The sequence below is a fragment of the Bemisia tabaci genome, chromosome 4 (assembly GCF_918797505.1).
Source record: "Bemisia tabaci chromosome 4, PGI_BMITA_v3".
Classification (NCBI taxonomy): domain Eukaryota; kingdom Metazoa; phylum Arthropoda; class Insecta; order Hemiptera; family Aleyrodidae; genus Bemisia; species Bemisia tabaci.
Window position 1 is genome coordinate 53,956,859 of NC_092796.1, and position 16,658 is coordinate 53,973,516.

Below are 16,658 nucleotides of genomic sequence, written 5' to 3' on the forward strand. Positions count from 1 at the left end.
TTGCTCTTAACTTACGAAGATACCTAGAGGCCTATTGTGAATGAAAAAATCACACATTCGACCCATTGGGAGGGGGGGAGGGGGTCACAGCGGAGCCGATTCATAGGCGCTGGGGCGCCGCGTAAAGCATCATGCGCTAGTGTATTACACGCCGGGCAACTTCGGGAAATGGACCGAGTCGCTTCCTAAATTAGTTCCATTTGATCCAAAAACGACGCCGGCCACGTCTTATTTTACTCTCTGATAATCGTCTAGTTCATCGACGAAAGATTTTTCACGTTCTGAAAAGACATCTCGGCACTTATTCGCATTTCCTGCAAGTATCTCCATTGTTCATAAAGATCCTCCACTTTTTTAACACAACGAGAATTGTAATGCACTGGAATTCTCGCTTTGTTCCAGAAAATGATAACTTCCTGGACCGCCAGGTGTGCACTGTCGCGTAAACTTAACTGGACTTCTCGTAAATTGAAGAACAATACGCGTAAAACTTGTTTCTTTGACGGGAGTTTACTCCCTTCAATTACGGGGGAGTAATTGCCGAGTGGATACACGTTTCGTTCTTTTCGCAAAGTTGGCTTTGAAAGAGCCATAGTTTCACAAACATATCATGAAAGCATCGATGATCAATCGGCGGACAGACTCTGACTGCCAAATGCACTCCGCTCCCAGAAAACATGAGATTTTCTGCAAAACTCAGTAGTTTTACCAGCAAACCATTGTTGCAATGTGCTTATCAGCAGGTCACTTGATTTGCTTTTCAAACTCTAGAAATAACGTCATTTAATTTGCAGTACGGCAATGCGTATCAGGGAGCCCGAAAATGCGAGCGCGTTCCTCTCTTATCAGTTTGGCGCATGGCGAGCCTCGCGCAGGGCCGCGGGAACTAGGAATCGGCTCAGCTGTGACCCCCCCCCCCTCCCAATGGGTCGAATGTGTGATTTTTTCATTCACAATAGGCCTCTAGGTATCTTCGTAAGTTAAGAGCAAGTTATTTGCATTTTGGCGCATTTTACAGCCGAAAAACGAAATACCGCGGATCGGCCCATTTTCGCCCCATTTAAATCAATGTAATTTTATGGGAGATTTTCAGCCTCAAGTCGGCACGTGTTAATATTATCGGAGAACGAAAATATTTGGCAGGTATCATATTTGGATGGTAAGGAACAAATTTAGGGTGAGTCGCGATTCATTGGGCCAAAAAAAAATTTCCCCATGTTAACTTGGACCACCCTAACGCAACGCATTGTTAGTTTACTCATTTTACTGCACGTAGAAAGCTGATACCATCAAAAAAAGCATTACAAACAGTGTTTTCTTTTTCTTCTTTACCTTTTAATTTTTGCATTTTTATTTAAGAGAAAACCAGTGGCACCATCGTGTTCCTCGCGAATTTTTACGGAAGAATCAACAGTCAAATCGCAAATTCCGCACACATGCATCATCTCCATTGCAAGCTAAACTATCTGAAAAATTAGGAGGAAAATATTCATAAATCTACCAGGAAATACGCGTTTCATTAAAGAAAATTTGGCAAGGCCTTCAAGGCTCATACGGCGTTGTTCCTTAGCACGGCAGTTTATGGTCAGGTCGCAAGAGCGATTTTTAAGCCGAATCATCGGGGGTCTTTGCGGAACTCCTCTCGTGGCATGGAAATCCAGTGCGGGGACCCGGCGAAGGGCGGTTAGCGCGACGCTGCACTGCCGTGCTAAAGAAAAACGCCGTATGAACCTTCAGGCGTTGCCAAATTTTCCTCAATAAAACACAAATTCTCTGGTAAACTTATGAATATTTTTCTTCCAATTTTTCAGAGAATATTCTTTGTATTTTGATCTGAAGTCCCTGAAAATTTCAAGGAAAAATATTCATAATTTTCCTCATAAATGAACATTTTATCTGGGGAAATTTGGCAACTCTCGAATGTTCATACGGCGTTCTTCCTTAGCGCGACGCTGCAGGTGGGCACCGGGACCGGGTATGACACAACAAACCGTGCGGCATTAAGCCGGGTGACATGTGAAGAATGTCGGGAGCAGGGAGCAGGATCCCGCGGTCCCGGCCCCGGATAATTACCCGCCGACAAATTGGCGTCGTTTTCCATACCGACGTCCACCATTCATCAGGGACGCGTCGCCACTCTCCCCCCGCGCCGCCGACTGCAACCGGCACGAGAAAAATGGCGCCACGGTGACAACGACGCCCAGGGATCCAGGTCTTGTAGCCTCTTGACTCCTCACGCTCGGAAAGGGATACTCGCATCCATTGGCGGATCCAGCACATTGGTAAAATTGTTTATTCTCCATTTAAACCTATGGAAATGTATCGACTCTTGAAGGACCAAGTGCTCCGAAAAGGATCGATTGTCTAACAGGTTTGAATGGGGGAAATTCTGTGTTGCCTAATGGAGATGCTGCATGTGTGAGGAATTTGCGATTTGACTGTTGATTTTTATGTAACAGTTCGCGAGAAACACAATGGTCCCACTGGTTTTCTCTGAAATCAACTCCCAAGCTCAATGAAAGCTCTTAAGTTGAGGCCCAAATGGAGGGGATATCCCACGCTATCCTGAGAGTCCACAATGGTAAAAAAAACCTCTTGGTTCAAGAGTGCAGTTTCTTGTCGCCGGATTTAAGAGTCAGGACTCTTGTTTCAATGCAACATCCGCTTGAATCAATGCAAAATCCGCTTGAAACAAGAGTTCAAGACTCTTAAATCCGGCGACAAGAAAGTGCACTCTTAAGTCAATGCAATGCGGCATTGGTCCAAGAGGTTTTTTTACCAGTGCACCTCTACATCAAGACAAACTCAAAGATAGGGAACAAATATATTGACAGGGCTGCCACCTTCTTTTGGGACTCTTAAACTGAAATCACGGCAACCCTGTCAATGTATTTGCTCCCTATCTTTGCAGGAAGAGTTTGTCTTGATGTAGAGGTGGACTCTCGTACCAATATCCAACGAAAGGATCCGAAAAGGCATCGACTGCACATCTCAAAAACTTTATCCGCTCGTGTGAAGAGGGCAGCACGCACGCTGACGCTGTGATCGTTATTCTATGAATGAAAGAGCAACTTAATGTTCAAACCCGGGAGCGACCTGTTTTTTTTGGGTTTTTTTTTTTCAGAAAAAAATACTGCAGCGGTAGGAAGGCTCCAGAGCGCTCGCCGAGAGCTAACGAAAAATCACCGGGTCGAACTGAATGTCCCGGTCCCGATAATATAATCGGGGTTGGCGGTAGTGAAAGGAAAGCATTTTTCATGCTCTTTGTGAGAAGCCAAGATATTCAAGCTTTTAGACCGGCTTATGCGTGACGGACCCATCTTCTCTCCGCCGCGTGGACCCTCGCCATTTGGACGTACTTACGCTGAAAGGAACTATGTGCATAGGGTTTGCTTCTAACATAGTTCCTTTTAGCGTAAATACATACATTTCTTCGCCGCAACTTTTTTTTTATCTATCGCCTTGCCAAATTTTCAGTCACTAAATGCGCAGCTTAGTCTTATCCGAAATATTCGAGTTGGTTTATTTGAATTGGCGTATTTAGCGTATTACCGCGGAGGATCTGCGATTGAATCGACTGAAATTTGCGGCAAGCAAATCATCGCAGAAATAACCCAAGTGATTTTTGGGGAATAGCTTCCAATGTAAAATAGTTGAAACATTGAAAATCCTAAGTTTACAGTCGGAAAATGGTGATAAAATCAGCAAAACCCAGGGTGACAAGTGCATTAAAAGTTCAGGAATTTTTCCGAACCCGAAAACTTCAGGAAAAGCCCGCTGATCTTGCCACAGAAATTCTGCCAGTGAATACATTGCATTTCTTCAATTATTGCAAGAGACTTCGTTCTTAAATTTTTTTCTAGATTTCATGTTTCTAAAATATAATGCCAGACAAAAAAGTGGCATTGGAAAGTCAGGGAAGACGGATGGAATATTATGTTTAAAATCCCTGAAAGCTAGGGATCTCTGAAATCCAGGAATACTCGTCACGTCTGTGTGAGAAACGCCTTCAATTTTTCATATGCAACACGCACATCCGTGGACCACGAATAGTGGTATCGAGGCGTTGTTATGAGAAACGAAGAGAATAATTATTACAGAGACGAGGCTTTTAGTGGACCAGTTGACAAGGTACGAATTTAAGCATTCTAGTAAATGATTCTCAACCAAAAATTTACGCGGAATACGATTTCCCACGAATACTCCCCCACGTCACAGGAGCAACGACTTGAAGAACCAGGAGGAGGATACAGATTCCTTGCGGCCGTGTGCGTGTCCATGCCCACGTTTGCAATCACCCCAGACCAGAGGTCACTCCTGACAGAATATTCCAATTCTCTACGTTCGACTTTCTGGTTGAAGCGTACCGCCATGACAATAAATTAAAGTATGAAACGGCCGGCGCGCCGACTGATGTTTGAATCGTTGATGGCGAGTGAAAAACTCGCGATTTGATTGTTTCACGTCGGAGCCCGGCAACAGAAACACTGCCGTGATAAGAAAGAACGTCGTATGAACCTTCAAGCGTCGCCAAAGTTCCTTTGGTAAATCACGGATTTGCGGGGAAATTTGCGAATATTTTTCCTCCAATTTTTCAGATCATTTTGTTTGCAATTTCTCCTAAAGTTCCCGAAAATTTCTAGGAAAAATATTCATGGCTTTCCTCAAAAATAAACATTTTATCGAAGGAAATTCGGCAACTCTCGAATGTTCATACGGCATTTTTCCTTCGCACAGTCCGACATGACGAGTGTGAGGAGTCCAGGGCTCGCTTAATTTTACTCCCCCCCCCCCCCCCGGTCCAGGTGCCCGTCGTTCGCGTCCCACGCTGCCCCCTCCTCGCTCCTTTTTCTTTTCACAACTTTGTGTACTTTTCATCCTGTAATCTAATTTCTCTCCGTGCAAATATCGTCAAGCTTTTTCTCTCCTCAACTTTTTATTCCCCCTCCCCACGGCTCCCCTTTTATTTAATAAACTGGACAAGGACCCTCTTGTATTCGGCCATTGTACCGTGTGATGCCACTCGTTATTACAATCCTGTTTACTTTGCTCCTCGTCGAGTGCCGTTGAGGGTGTGTGCGTGTGTGTGAGGGATCCGGCTGCGGTGGCGAGGTTTTCATATCTTGTTTGTATCTTAAGCAGCCCCGACCCCGACCGCGCGACCGCGGGGACTCTTAACCCCTTTTATGTGGTCATCCCTTTTATCTCCGCCCGGCACCTGGGCTCGCTCACGTAAGGTCCAGATCACTGCCCAGATTTCCACCTCCCGGCCAACTTCGACCTCGACCGCTTTCCCGGGATTTCCAGCCGCCCCGCCCCCCGCCCGCTGCATAGCTCCCTAATCCGTTTACAATCACAAATTGGACGGTGTCTGTGAAAAGCCCGACTTTTTTGCTTTTTCTCTGCTTTTGAATAGCCTTTAGATAGGTGTTTTTAGTAGAGAGTGTCTACCGTCCAGAAAAATATCAGGAAAATCGGTCATGGATCAGGGAATTCTGAGTGTTTCGAGCAGTTCGCAAGCGTTTGATTTATTTCATCAAATCGTCATCTCCCGGACGAAAGAACGTAACTCCATTCCAAGGTTGCAAAATTGACTCAAACAATTCAATACTTAACAAGAATAGACGTGTGCAATTTTTGTCAAAAATTGGTCTGATTTTCGCATATAATCAGAAGGAAAATCAGAGAATTTTTCAGTCAAATATGCCGAAAATTCCCCTGGTAAAAATTCAATCTGCGCAAGGAAATTTGGCAACATTGAAATGCAGTTACGTTCCTTCGTGCGGGAAACGACGAAATATCCGACTTTGGAAAATCAAACGAATGTTAGTTTATTCTCGCAACTACTCAGGAATTTTCGTTTGAAATTACCGGAAAAATCAGGAAAATATCAGGAAATCTAAAATTAAATCGTAGTAGCGCCCTCTCTGCTATAAATGCGTCCTCCTTTCCCAGAATGGCTGAATGTACTATACTGTTGAGAACTGATTCTAAAAAATGTAGCCTCGAACCGCTCGGTTTTACAAGCGAGCAGTTTCAAAAAGAATTGTAAAATCCAAATGAAGTTACGGCACCCTTGTTATCGGAGACTGAAATGATGTTTCTCATGATGTATACCCCGAAAATGGAAGGTGGGATTGCGAAGGTTTCAGCATCATGGATAAGAAAGGGTGAAAAAGTAAAGGGTTGTGTCCTGTATCCTCGGGTTGAAAAGCTCGAAAGTAATGCCCGGCGGTTTCTGGTGACGATTATTCATAACGGTGGCTTGGTAATTTCCCGGTCCAGTGACTCGATCGAGTGCCATTTATTGTCATGCCGACGTAGTGCTTTATCGATCCGACACGATGCAGCCTCTAAAATAAGTTCACGATACTGCTATCGCGTCTCCTCCCATGACAAAGGCCCGCTTATGCTTGTATTTTGAATTGAAGACGGTATGTTACTTCTAATGGGTCAGTTGCGCTGGTCAATCGTGTTTTGATACTTGATTCTTGTAAATCAGCCTGACAAGTCTTATAATTTTAAGCCAACTTAAAAGAATCAAGCATCAACTTCTCCGTTGCCGTTTCTGCCTATGTCATGAATTGAAGGCGGAACGTTGTTTTTTTTTTTTTTCGTTGTCTATGTTTTACGTCTGATCCAATCTATTGCAACTTCTGGGGGCCCGTTTTTGCCTGTGTCATGAATTGAAGGCGGAACGTTGTTTTTTTTTATCGTCGTCTACGTTTTACCTTTGAACCAATCTATTGCAACTTCTGGGGCCCATTTTTACCTATGTCATGAATCGAAGGCGAAGCGTTTTTTTTTTTTTTCTTTTTTTTTCGTTTTCTACGTTTCATCTCTGAACCAATCCTAGATGGCTTTAGTGACGGTGTTTTGTTTTGATTTGTTGCAGGGACGATGCAATCGAGACAAGCCACCCTGCAAATACTTCCATCCGCCGCAGCATCTGAAAGATCAACTTTTAATAAACGGAAGAAATCATTTAGCTTTGAAAAATGCCCTATTGCACCAAATGGGCCTGGCGTCCGGGCAACCTTTAGTACCAGGCCAAGTTCCCACAGTGGTGAGTCGCCTACGACACTTTTGACCACCTCTGAACCTGTGTCGCTTTCTCTCACTCTCTCCTCGTGTTCTCACGTTGAAAAGCATGTTTGCTGAAATTCCATTGAAACTAGAAGCATGCGCCGTTATTGATATTTTTTTCATTTTAAATAAAGTAAATATTTGAAGTCACAGACATAACATACTCACACCTCCCACGTCCACTTCTATACTTAATTATTAATTTATTCATGTTTTCTTTTATATTTGAAGGCTTCTGTTCTCCCAAGCTCAGCCACCTCAGTAGTGTGTAGTCTTGTTGAATAAGTGCAGGCCTTTCAATATCTCAAGGATCTCTCGCTCTCTCTCTTAGTTTCTTAATATTTCTTGATGTATAAAAGAATCCTTAAAATCTCCTTTGGTACATGTTCTGGAGCGTCTTTTAAAGTGCCTGGCCTATAATTATATATGCATTTTATTTCATGAAGCTTTTGCAGCAAAGTACACAAATGAGTTCTCAAATATTTTAATATTCTTCGCTCTTTCTCTCCCTCCCTCTCATTTTCTTCATTTATTCAATATCTCTCTCTTTCCGCGAGATAATTAGCCTATACCGGTGAAGATCTCTCTTTGAAAATATTTGGTGCTGTCAGTTATATGTTTTTGTCCCATTTATCCACTCAAAATTGAGAAGGATGTCTAATAATGTGCACTGACGACACAGTTGAAAAATAATATTTTCGAATAAAAGGACATAACCGAAAAAATGGGCACACTGCTGACTGAAACATTGAGGTTCCGTCAGAGTAGAAAAAGTAGCCTAGCGCTCTTTTCCGTCAATGAAAGCATTTTAAATGTGGTTTTTGCTTGGTAATTATACTTTATGTCGAAGCAATGCCCTAACGTATTTGTCTCGTAGATGTACTTATTGTACTTGGGTAGTATTCACGCGGCAAACATGCGCACAGAAAATATTTTGAGCCATCTGAAGCACCATTATATATATTTTTAATTTATCATTTATTTTTATCAGCATGACTAAACCCACCCCCTCCTCCTTATTGAGTTTTGGTTGACTCTGATTTTACAACTTTTGAGGAGCGAAAGAGAGGAAGGAGGGGGTGTCCAGCAAACTTTGGTGTAATTAGTCTCATCGAATTGTAGAATTGATCAGATGTAAGTGTGAAATTACTCCTCACCTCTAAGTAAACCCAGCTTGCTTTTTTAACTACCTACTTATAGATTTTATCTAGGTTCAAAACTTGTTTATTTACTTTACCTTTTCATTTGAAATACTTTTTTGCTGGTTTTTTCCATAATTTGATTAATTTGTTTTTTTCTCTCTTTTTCTTTTTCATTGTTAATTTTATTTTTCCTTTTTTATGCGTTTGGTTGTGGATGTCAATTTTTAATTGTTGATGTTGTTGTTGGCAAAGGTCGGAGGTAAGCTGGCGTTGGCCCCCGCCCCTCACCCAGCCCTTCAGCACGCCTCTCAACTAGGCTTAATGGTAAATAGTAATCTGACCTAACGTTCCTTGCTTGTACTAAAGATATCTCCTTTTTATGCGCTTATTAGTACCTCATATTTTTTAATAGACCTCACTATTTGTTTTCTTTTTTCCGTTAAGTAGCTAAGCTAATTTAAAATATATCGACGGTGAAACTACCAAACCACGTATCTCGGTTTGCGACGTCGCAGACTTCCTGTCATACTTTATTTTTTAAATGAAAAACTACTTAACATCCAGTCTTGAAAATTTCTGTGATTTTTCCTCTTTGTGCGGAGAAAATTCCGTGAAAATTTCAAGGAATGATATTGATTTGGTCTACTTCAAAAAAATAAAAAATGTGAGCGTAGATTTTTAAACACCGCAAACGAGATATGTGGTTTGGTAGTTTCACCGTCGATATGTGCAACTGAATCTTAGATAAGCTAGGTTGTTTACGGATTATCTTTTTCGGTACTTATCTGAGTCGAAAACAAATAAAAGATTTCGGGAATTTAGGCACTGAATACCTTTGCTCAAGATTTAAGGAACTATATTACCAAACTGCAGTCCACGTTAAAGAGCTGCATAGTTTTGCTTTAGCAAGCTTCCATTTTGCTCTAAAATTAGCTTCTATTTCAACCTCTGTCATTACTTACTGATCTGAAAAAAACTTACTGTTATTTACTACCGTGCTAAGGAAGAATTCCGTTTAAGCGCTCAGCAGTTTCCATATTTCCTCTAATAAAAAACTAATTTACGGGAAAAATTGTGAATATTTTTCCTCCCATTTTTAGATAATTTGGTTCGCAATTTAGTCTAAAGTTTCTGAAAATTTCAAGGGAAAATATGCATAACTTTTCTCAAAATACATGTATTGCCCGGTAAAATTTGAAAACTCTTGAATGTTCGTATAGGATTCTTCCTGTCAAGTAGTATTTTCCAAGAAGATCAAAGTAATAACTAAGTTTTGAGCTTGTGGTTTCACTTTGTACTTTTCCCTCAGTAGAAAAAAAAACAAATGCAGGACCTCTAAAATGTCAAAATTATTAAGTTTCTTCTAAGATGCCAACATTTTACAATCCTCTTCCGTTGAGCTGTGTCTTATTGTCAACAAGCTGCGCCTATATTCTCTTCATTGCAGTGATGCGGGCTTTATCCTTTACTTGCACTATGCGAATGTTTACATGCTCTCTTCTTAAACCGTTGTTTAAAAATCGAAGCAATGTTTAGTTTTCTTTTTACATACTGCCTATTACCTCCGTAGTCACCTTTCATTAAAACCCGAGAGCCAATTGGGTATTCATACTCAGTTTCTTATTTTCTCTGAAGAAAGATTAATTTAAAGTTTTAAACAGAATTAAGTACTTAATTTTTTTCTATACCTCTTTCACATAAAGAGAAGTGCAATTTATGTTTCTTCGCCAAGTATAACTCTTTCTGTTGATTTTTATGACGAAAAGTTAAAAAAGAGAAAGAGAACTGCGTAAGTTTGGAGTCATCGCCAAAGACGGCGAACATGTTTGCACATAGGAGCAGAGTCTGGTTTCCTCTAACATGATTCTGAGAACCGAACAAGTTTCACATCGGCTTCTAATTATTTTAAGCCAGGAATACTGTTGTGCTAAGGAAAAACACAGTACTAGCCTTAATACGATGCCAAATTTCTTTAAGTAGATAGAATAAGAATCTTTAGGGAAATTTTTGAACATTTTTCCTCGAATTATTGAGATAATTTCATTCAAGCTCAGATCTAAATTATCTGAAATTTTCAAGAGAAAATGTTCACAACATTACTCCAAAAAAAAAAATTGGACGAAATTTGGCAGCTGCCGAGTGCTCATACGGCGTTTCCCCTCAGCACGGCAGTATTGATAAATGACCTCACAGCATTTGCCTACATTCGTAGTAAAATTAGCAAGAAGAAAATTTTGCCCATGCATTTGGACATTCCTTTCATTGACTCATGCCTCCGTTTTTAAACCATCAAATTCTATTTTGGTGTTAAGCAGAGCTTACCAAATATTGGAACAACCTGCGATTTTCCTTTAACTGATAGAAAAAAATTGATCTTGAAATATGCGAATACCGCAATTTTTTCATCTCTCCTCAACGTGTTGTTCCGATTCTTTTCAGGCAACGACGCCGTATTTAACAGGGATGCCCCAAGTTAACAGCACGTTCAGTCCATATTTTAGCCCAGCACCAATGATGCCTACTTTAGTCGCCCAAGATCCAACAGGATCCCTGGGAATGGTTCAACAAACTGTGGTCGCCGCCACCACAGCCCAACAAAAGATGGCGCGCTCCGATAGACTAGAGGTACGGTTCATTCTTTCCTCTCTCACATTTCTCCTCAAAATAATCCCAATTCTGATGTAACGTCTTTCTCATTTTCGAAGTACTCTTTTAGCGTCAATGCATGTATCTGTGTTTTTTATGACATCGCGCCTCACAAGCTGTTATTGAAAAACATGTTCGAATATCATCACAAGTGAAAGGCTGATGCAATTGAAAAAAATTAATGATTCTCTAAAGAGAGAAAAAAAAATAGAGCATTCTCCTCACTTTCCTCATTATAGAGTCTGCAAATATAATATTTTTACCTTATTTAATTTTTATTGATAGAACCACTACCCCTTTAGTGTACTTAGTAGGTGATTTTCGATCTCTGTCAGCAAATGATCTCACAGCTATAATTATCTCCCAACTGCACCAGTGCAGAAACTTTTTTTTAGTGTTTTACGACTCGCTTAAGTTTTGCTCACTGAGTTGATCCAATCAAATTTTTAAAAGAGCCTGTAGGTATTGCATCATGAGAAATTTTAACCGTCCAATAATCAGTATCTTTTATGGGGGGACTTGTAACAACTTTCTAGAACTTGCAAGTTTTATAACTTATTTTTGTTTTTCATTTACATGAATAAATGTATTTTTCTCCCCGTTTATTTTGTCCAGTGGCGTGGCGTGCTTTGCAATTTATCGATTTATCTACCTTTAAACTTATGGGAAAAGATCGATAAACAGGGTGCGAGTCTTTACCGTAGCTTTAAATGGGGAAATATCGATAGTTGATCATTCACGCCTCGTCTCTGATTTGGACGTATTTCTATCAAACGGAACTATGTGCATTATGAAGTGAGCCCTGTTATGCGTGTATTCTTATGGGTATCAGGGCTCATGTCTTAATGCACATAGTTCCGTTTGATAGAAATACGTCCATTTTGTCAGTCGGCAATATTCTTTTCCCCTCTCGTCAGATCATTAGTTTTTAAAAACTGCATAGAAGTATTTTCATCAGATTGTTCAAAATGCTAGTTACGTACTGTTGACCAATAATTGTTCTATAAATTGCGAAGAACTCTCAAAAGCTTACCGAGTTTAGCATACCTAGTATCTTAAATTTGTATTGATGTCAATCCAGTGCTTCAATTTTTTACCCCACCAAAATCGTTCATCTCCATCGCTCAGTTTCCTATTTTTTTCCTCTCCTGTTTTCGTTTTTAATGTACATATTTCATCGTTTTTTTTTTCTTTATTGCCCATTTATCCACTCTCCTTACAAAGTAATTATAAGTGAGTTCCCCTCATCAAGTAGTTTCAACTGATTTTTTTTAGCTCATTTTCCTCCTCTTTTATATTTCTTTATTTTATTACGTATCCTGTTCCCGAACATGATTATGCCACTGAAACCTAGAGCGTCTTGAAACGCCTGATTCTGTTCACAAGCATTATTAGAGGGACATCTTATTCAAAATAAGTCTACATCGACGGCGTAAGTCGGCAATTATTATATTAACTCGTTTGCGGTGTCTGATAATCTCCGCCTCTATGTCATTTTTTTAAAGGAGAACAAATTGACATCATTCCTTGAAGTTTGTGCAGAATTTTCTTCGCACAGAGAAGAAAAATTAAGGCAGTTTTAAAGAATTGCCGTTGAGAAGTTTTCCGTTTAAAAAATAGAGTATGACAGGAAGTCTACAACGTCGCAAACCGAGTTATGTGATTGCCGACTTGCATCGTCGATATGCTATGTAGTCATGTGTGCATCTACAGACCAATTTTGTGTAAATGTACCAGTATCCTCTCCTGTAAATTCAGTGACGAGGATGAATCGACGACTATCGATATGATACAATTTAAAGCTATGGCAAAGAATCGAATACTAAAATACCCTGATAATCGATTCTTTTCCATAGGTTTAAACGGCGAATCAACCGATTCATCGAACAGGACGCCACGCCGCTGCCTGTGATCATGCATTGCAATCATTACCATTTGGACCGCATCATGCAGTGAAAAACTAACTTTTCGGGCTCATCGTATACAGGAACTTAATACGTGCAGTTTATGATTTCCCTGTGCAGATGTGTACTTTTATAGATGAGCCTGAAATCGTGTTCTTTATTGAGTGATGCAGCTCATTTCATCCTTTAATGCCTGATTCCCTTTACCTATGAATTCAAGCTGCTTCTATTCCATTTTTATTTTCTTTCCTCTTGCACACCCCTAACAATTCTATGTTTTTAATAATTGAATAAGTTGCTTTAAGTTTTGAGGGTCTAACCTTAAATAAATTCTTCGTACCCACTAGCATGGAAGGGAAATTACTCGTTAATTTTATAAATTCATTTAATTAGTTACGTTTATTTGAGTCTGTTACATTTTGTCCCAATTATTAGGCTTGGTCGTAATAGAATGTTCCCCAACCTACTAACTGAATAATTTGTTAAAACCCTCTTTTTGGTCCTAGTATGTGTGAGAAACTATGTGTTCGTATATTAGAAGTAACTTTCAATTCTTTCTATCCCACTGTCAAGCTGTCAGAATTTTTATTCTCCCATTAGTAATCAGAACTTTTCTTATCTACCAAGCTTCTTTGAGCACTTCTCATTACTACCAAACCTTTCTGGCTCTGTATCTCTCTCTCTCTCTTTCTTTCTCTCAGTCCGTCTGTTTAAACTGAATGTTCCTCTTTTTTATTTCAAATCAATCTATCGTCAGGTGCATTGCAGCTCTGTTTGCGCCGCTCCTTTTCCGCGCGGGCACGATTCAGTGGCGCGGCGTGAATTATCGATTATCGACATGTCCCCATTTGAAGCAATGGTAAAGAATCGATTATTAAGGCGTTCGTTGCGGACATCCTGTTTATCGATCCTTTTCCGTAGGTCTAAATGGCAGATCAATCGATGTATCGCAGAGCACGCCACGCCACTGATTCCCTGTCATTTTTGAATGAGAAAAAAAAATGTATAGATCAAAGCTTACGCGCCTCATTAAAAGTTCCAGCTTTCGTTGCTGGGTCTAATTTATTATTGGGAGGTGGTACTTTCATTAGCCTATTGCTTTAGCATAGCGCGTTAAGTCTATGTCATATCGTCGTAGAGAACAACCAACGTCTTAGTTTCCCACGTGTACTTTAGAGTAGGCATGAAGTTTCCAAAAGTTCGAGTTAAACACAGCGTTTTTTTACATCAATCAACTTAAATTCAATCAGATAGATTTACTTAAAAAGCTGATAGTATTAATACATGGTTTTAGCATTGCTGGGTTTTCTCTTTTTCTTGGATTTACAATTAAATGAATAGTAAAAATTTGAGTTTCCAATAATTATGATGATAGCCCACACGTGAGTTGTAATTCCTCAGAGATGGAATGAAGGGAGATCCAGTTTCTCAAATGTGAAAGGCACTTTTAAAAATGTGTACTTTCTTCAGGGCTAACCAACATTCTCTGTTTAGTTTATCGATACCCCCCCCCCTTCCAAAGAAGAAGTGTGTTGAGATAGTTTTCAAGGTGCCAACTATCTAGCCTTGGGTTGAACTTTTTGTCTATTGGTCCCAAGTACAGAATTGATTTTGATTTGATGGGATTTGTTTATGTGCTTAGAAGTGTGTAAAAAGTGGTTGAATGATATTTTTGAGTAGTTTTTAATCCGGTAGCGTTGGTTGTCTTTAACGGTCCAGGTGTGTCGCGAGTGGCAACGTGGGGCCTGCCAAAGGGGTGAGTGCCGCTACGCGCACCCCCGGGAAGGTGTTACCCTCCTGCCTGATAACACTGTCACCGTGTGCATGGATGCTGTCAACTCTAGATGCTCTAGGCAGCCCTGTCGCTATTACCATCCCCCTACACACCTGTTAGTCATTCTCAAGGCTGCACTTTCGGTACGCTCCCACCCCTCGCTTTCTTTTCACTTCCTCTCACCTTTGTATCTGATTTGGAACGCATCGTCCTTACATCACTCTAATCACCATCTTCTTTTCTTTGAAGATGACGTACAAGAATTTAGTCTCTTTTCATTTCCGGATACAGCAAATTGGCAACATTGTCTTTTTTCCATTTAAACCTATGGAAATGTATCGATTCTTGGAGGGGTCAGGTGCTACGACAGGAATCGATTATTTAGCATAGGTTTAAATGGAGGAAATCCGGTGTTGCCAAACAGCTGGATCCGCCTCTGCCTTTTTTATTCTAAAATAAAAATTGTGTAATCATCTGCCGTGATGGCGAAAAGAGCCACAAATTTTTGGAATCGAGTTTCCCTCAAAATTCGTCTTATCTCTTTTAAATGAATTCACTAAAATAACTCAAACAGCGAAATTCGTCTTGTCTGCATGAGAACTAGACACATGAGAAAGCCGTAAGTGCGCGAAAAATAACGTAGTTGCAGACGAAATTGCCGAAGGAACGTTATTCCTCCGGAGAGCCTGTAAAAACAGCGCTTTTAAGTAAAACGGCGCCCTTTTCTGCCAATTTCTAATCTGATAATGTGTCTGTTGTGTGTTCAAAACGCAACCACGAAAGTATGCAGAAAATAGCACTTTCGGCCGTCTTGCCCGACACTAGCCCAGTATGAAAATAAATAATACCCTTTTCCTATAATTGAAACAAAACTGGTCGATTCTTAATGATCCAAACGATTTTTAAGAGTCTTTCGAGCGATTAGTGGCAATTTTACAAAGAACGGAGGCTTTTTTCGATAAATTTTTCCGCTCGGACGCTACCGAGCCCATTTTCTCAAAACTTCATCTCCGCACTCACGCCTCTCTTCGCCATCACGGTAGAGCTCTGAGAGACTTCCTTTTTTCTCCTTAAATTATAATACGCTAGTGGTGTGTTTTGCGATTTATCGATTGATCTGCCATTTAAACCTATGGAAAAGAATCGATAAGCAGGGTGTCCAAAACGAACACCTTAAAAATCGATTCTTTACCATAGCTTCAAATGGGGAAATGTCGATCATTCGCGCCTCGCCACTACATTACACAGAAAGAGAGAACCAGCCAAGAAAAGTGTCACTTCTTGACAGTCTAACTGAAACCCTGAGTCAACCTTCAAGCAATCTTTCAAAAGCTTCCATATCAGTCAAAGGTATTTAGTATGTATGTCATAGCTATACTTATTCTCTTGTCCACTCATATCTTTGCTTTACGTACTCTTCTTGCAGCTCAAAGTTGATCAAAATCACATCATTTTTCTGCGAAAATTTTGCCAAAAATTATTTATGAATATTCTTTGTCATGATGCATGGAGGTATCAAATGAGTTCAGAGTTTATTTTCCCTATGCAAATTCTAATAAACTCTAAGTAATTGATGGATTTTGAAAATAATTTCTCCAAAAAATTTGGATTTGCCTGCGAGTTTTTCAATAATCGAAGGTATTAAAAGCTCTGATTCTGTTTTAAATTGAAAGGAAGGCATCGCTAATTCTGTTATCTCAAATCTTAAATTGATGGTAACTTTTTAGAAAAATATTTTGAAGTGAGTTTTGTTGTCACTCGTATAATCTTCGTGACCCCCAAGTCCTAAGATCAAGCGAGTTTCGTCCCTTGTTAAAGTGGATGACTGATTTATTTCACTGATCCACAGATGGTCAACTTTGAGCACTCCCTGCACACTCAAGCTCTGTCTCCTTAGCTTGAATCTTTTGTACAAAGAAAGAGCAAACTAATCTCACCTGTTTGAATAATCATGTCATCTTTGTCTTCTCACCTTTGTCTCCTCTAAGTTCCTCTTCATTACAGAGTCATTCCCCTTTTTTTTGTCTTCCATAATTCTTCCTCCTCCTCCTGTACTTCCCAAACACCCCCCCCCCCCCCCTAGGAAAAAAAAGTGCTAACACAGGA

At 40.1% G+C, this 16,658-nt stretch overlaps 1 protein-coding gene across 10 annotated transcripts in view; it reads left to right on the forward strand.

The window, feature by feature from the left end:
* mbl (splicing regulator muscleblind) overlaps positions 1-16,658 on the forward strand; it is a 302,565-nt gene that overhangs the window by 248,253 nt on the left and 37,654 nt on the right. For 7 of the 10 annotated variants that reach the window (XM_072300062.1, XM_019047068.2, XM_019047069.2 and 4 more), the window contains 3 exons: positions 6,896-7,066; positions 8,481-8,552; positions 10,668-10,853. In XM_072300062.1, coding sequence (XP_072156163.1) covers positions 7,016-7,066; positions 8,481-8,552; positions 10,668-10,853 — 309 coding nt within the window. In that variant the 5' untranslated portion in view covers positions 6,896-7,015. The remainder of the gene's footprint in view (positions 1-6,895; positions 7,067-8,480; positions 8,553-10,667; positions 10,854-16,658) is intronic. The other 3 variants (XM_019047063.2, XM_019047066.2, XM_019047067.2) reach the window with 1 other exon arrangement.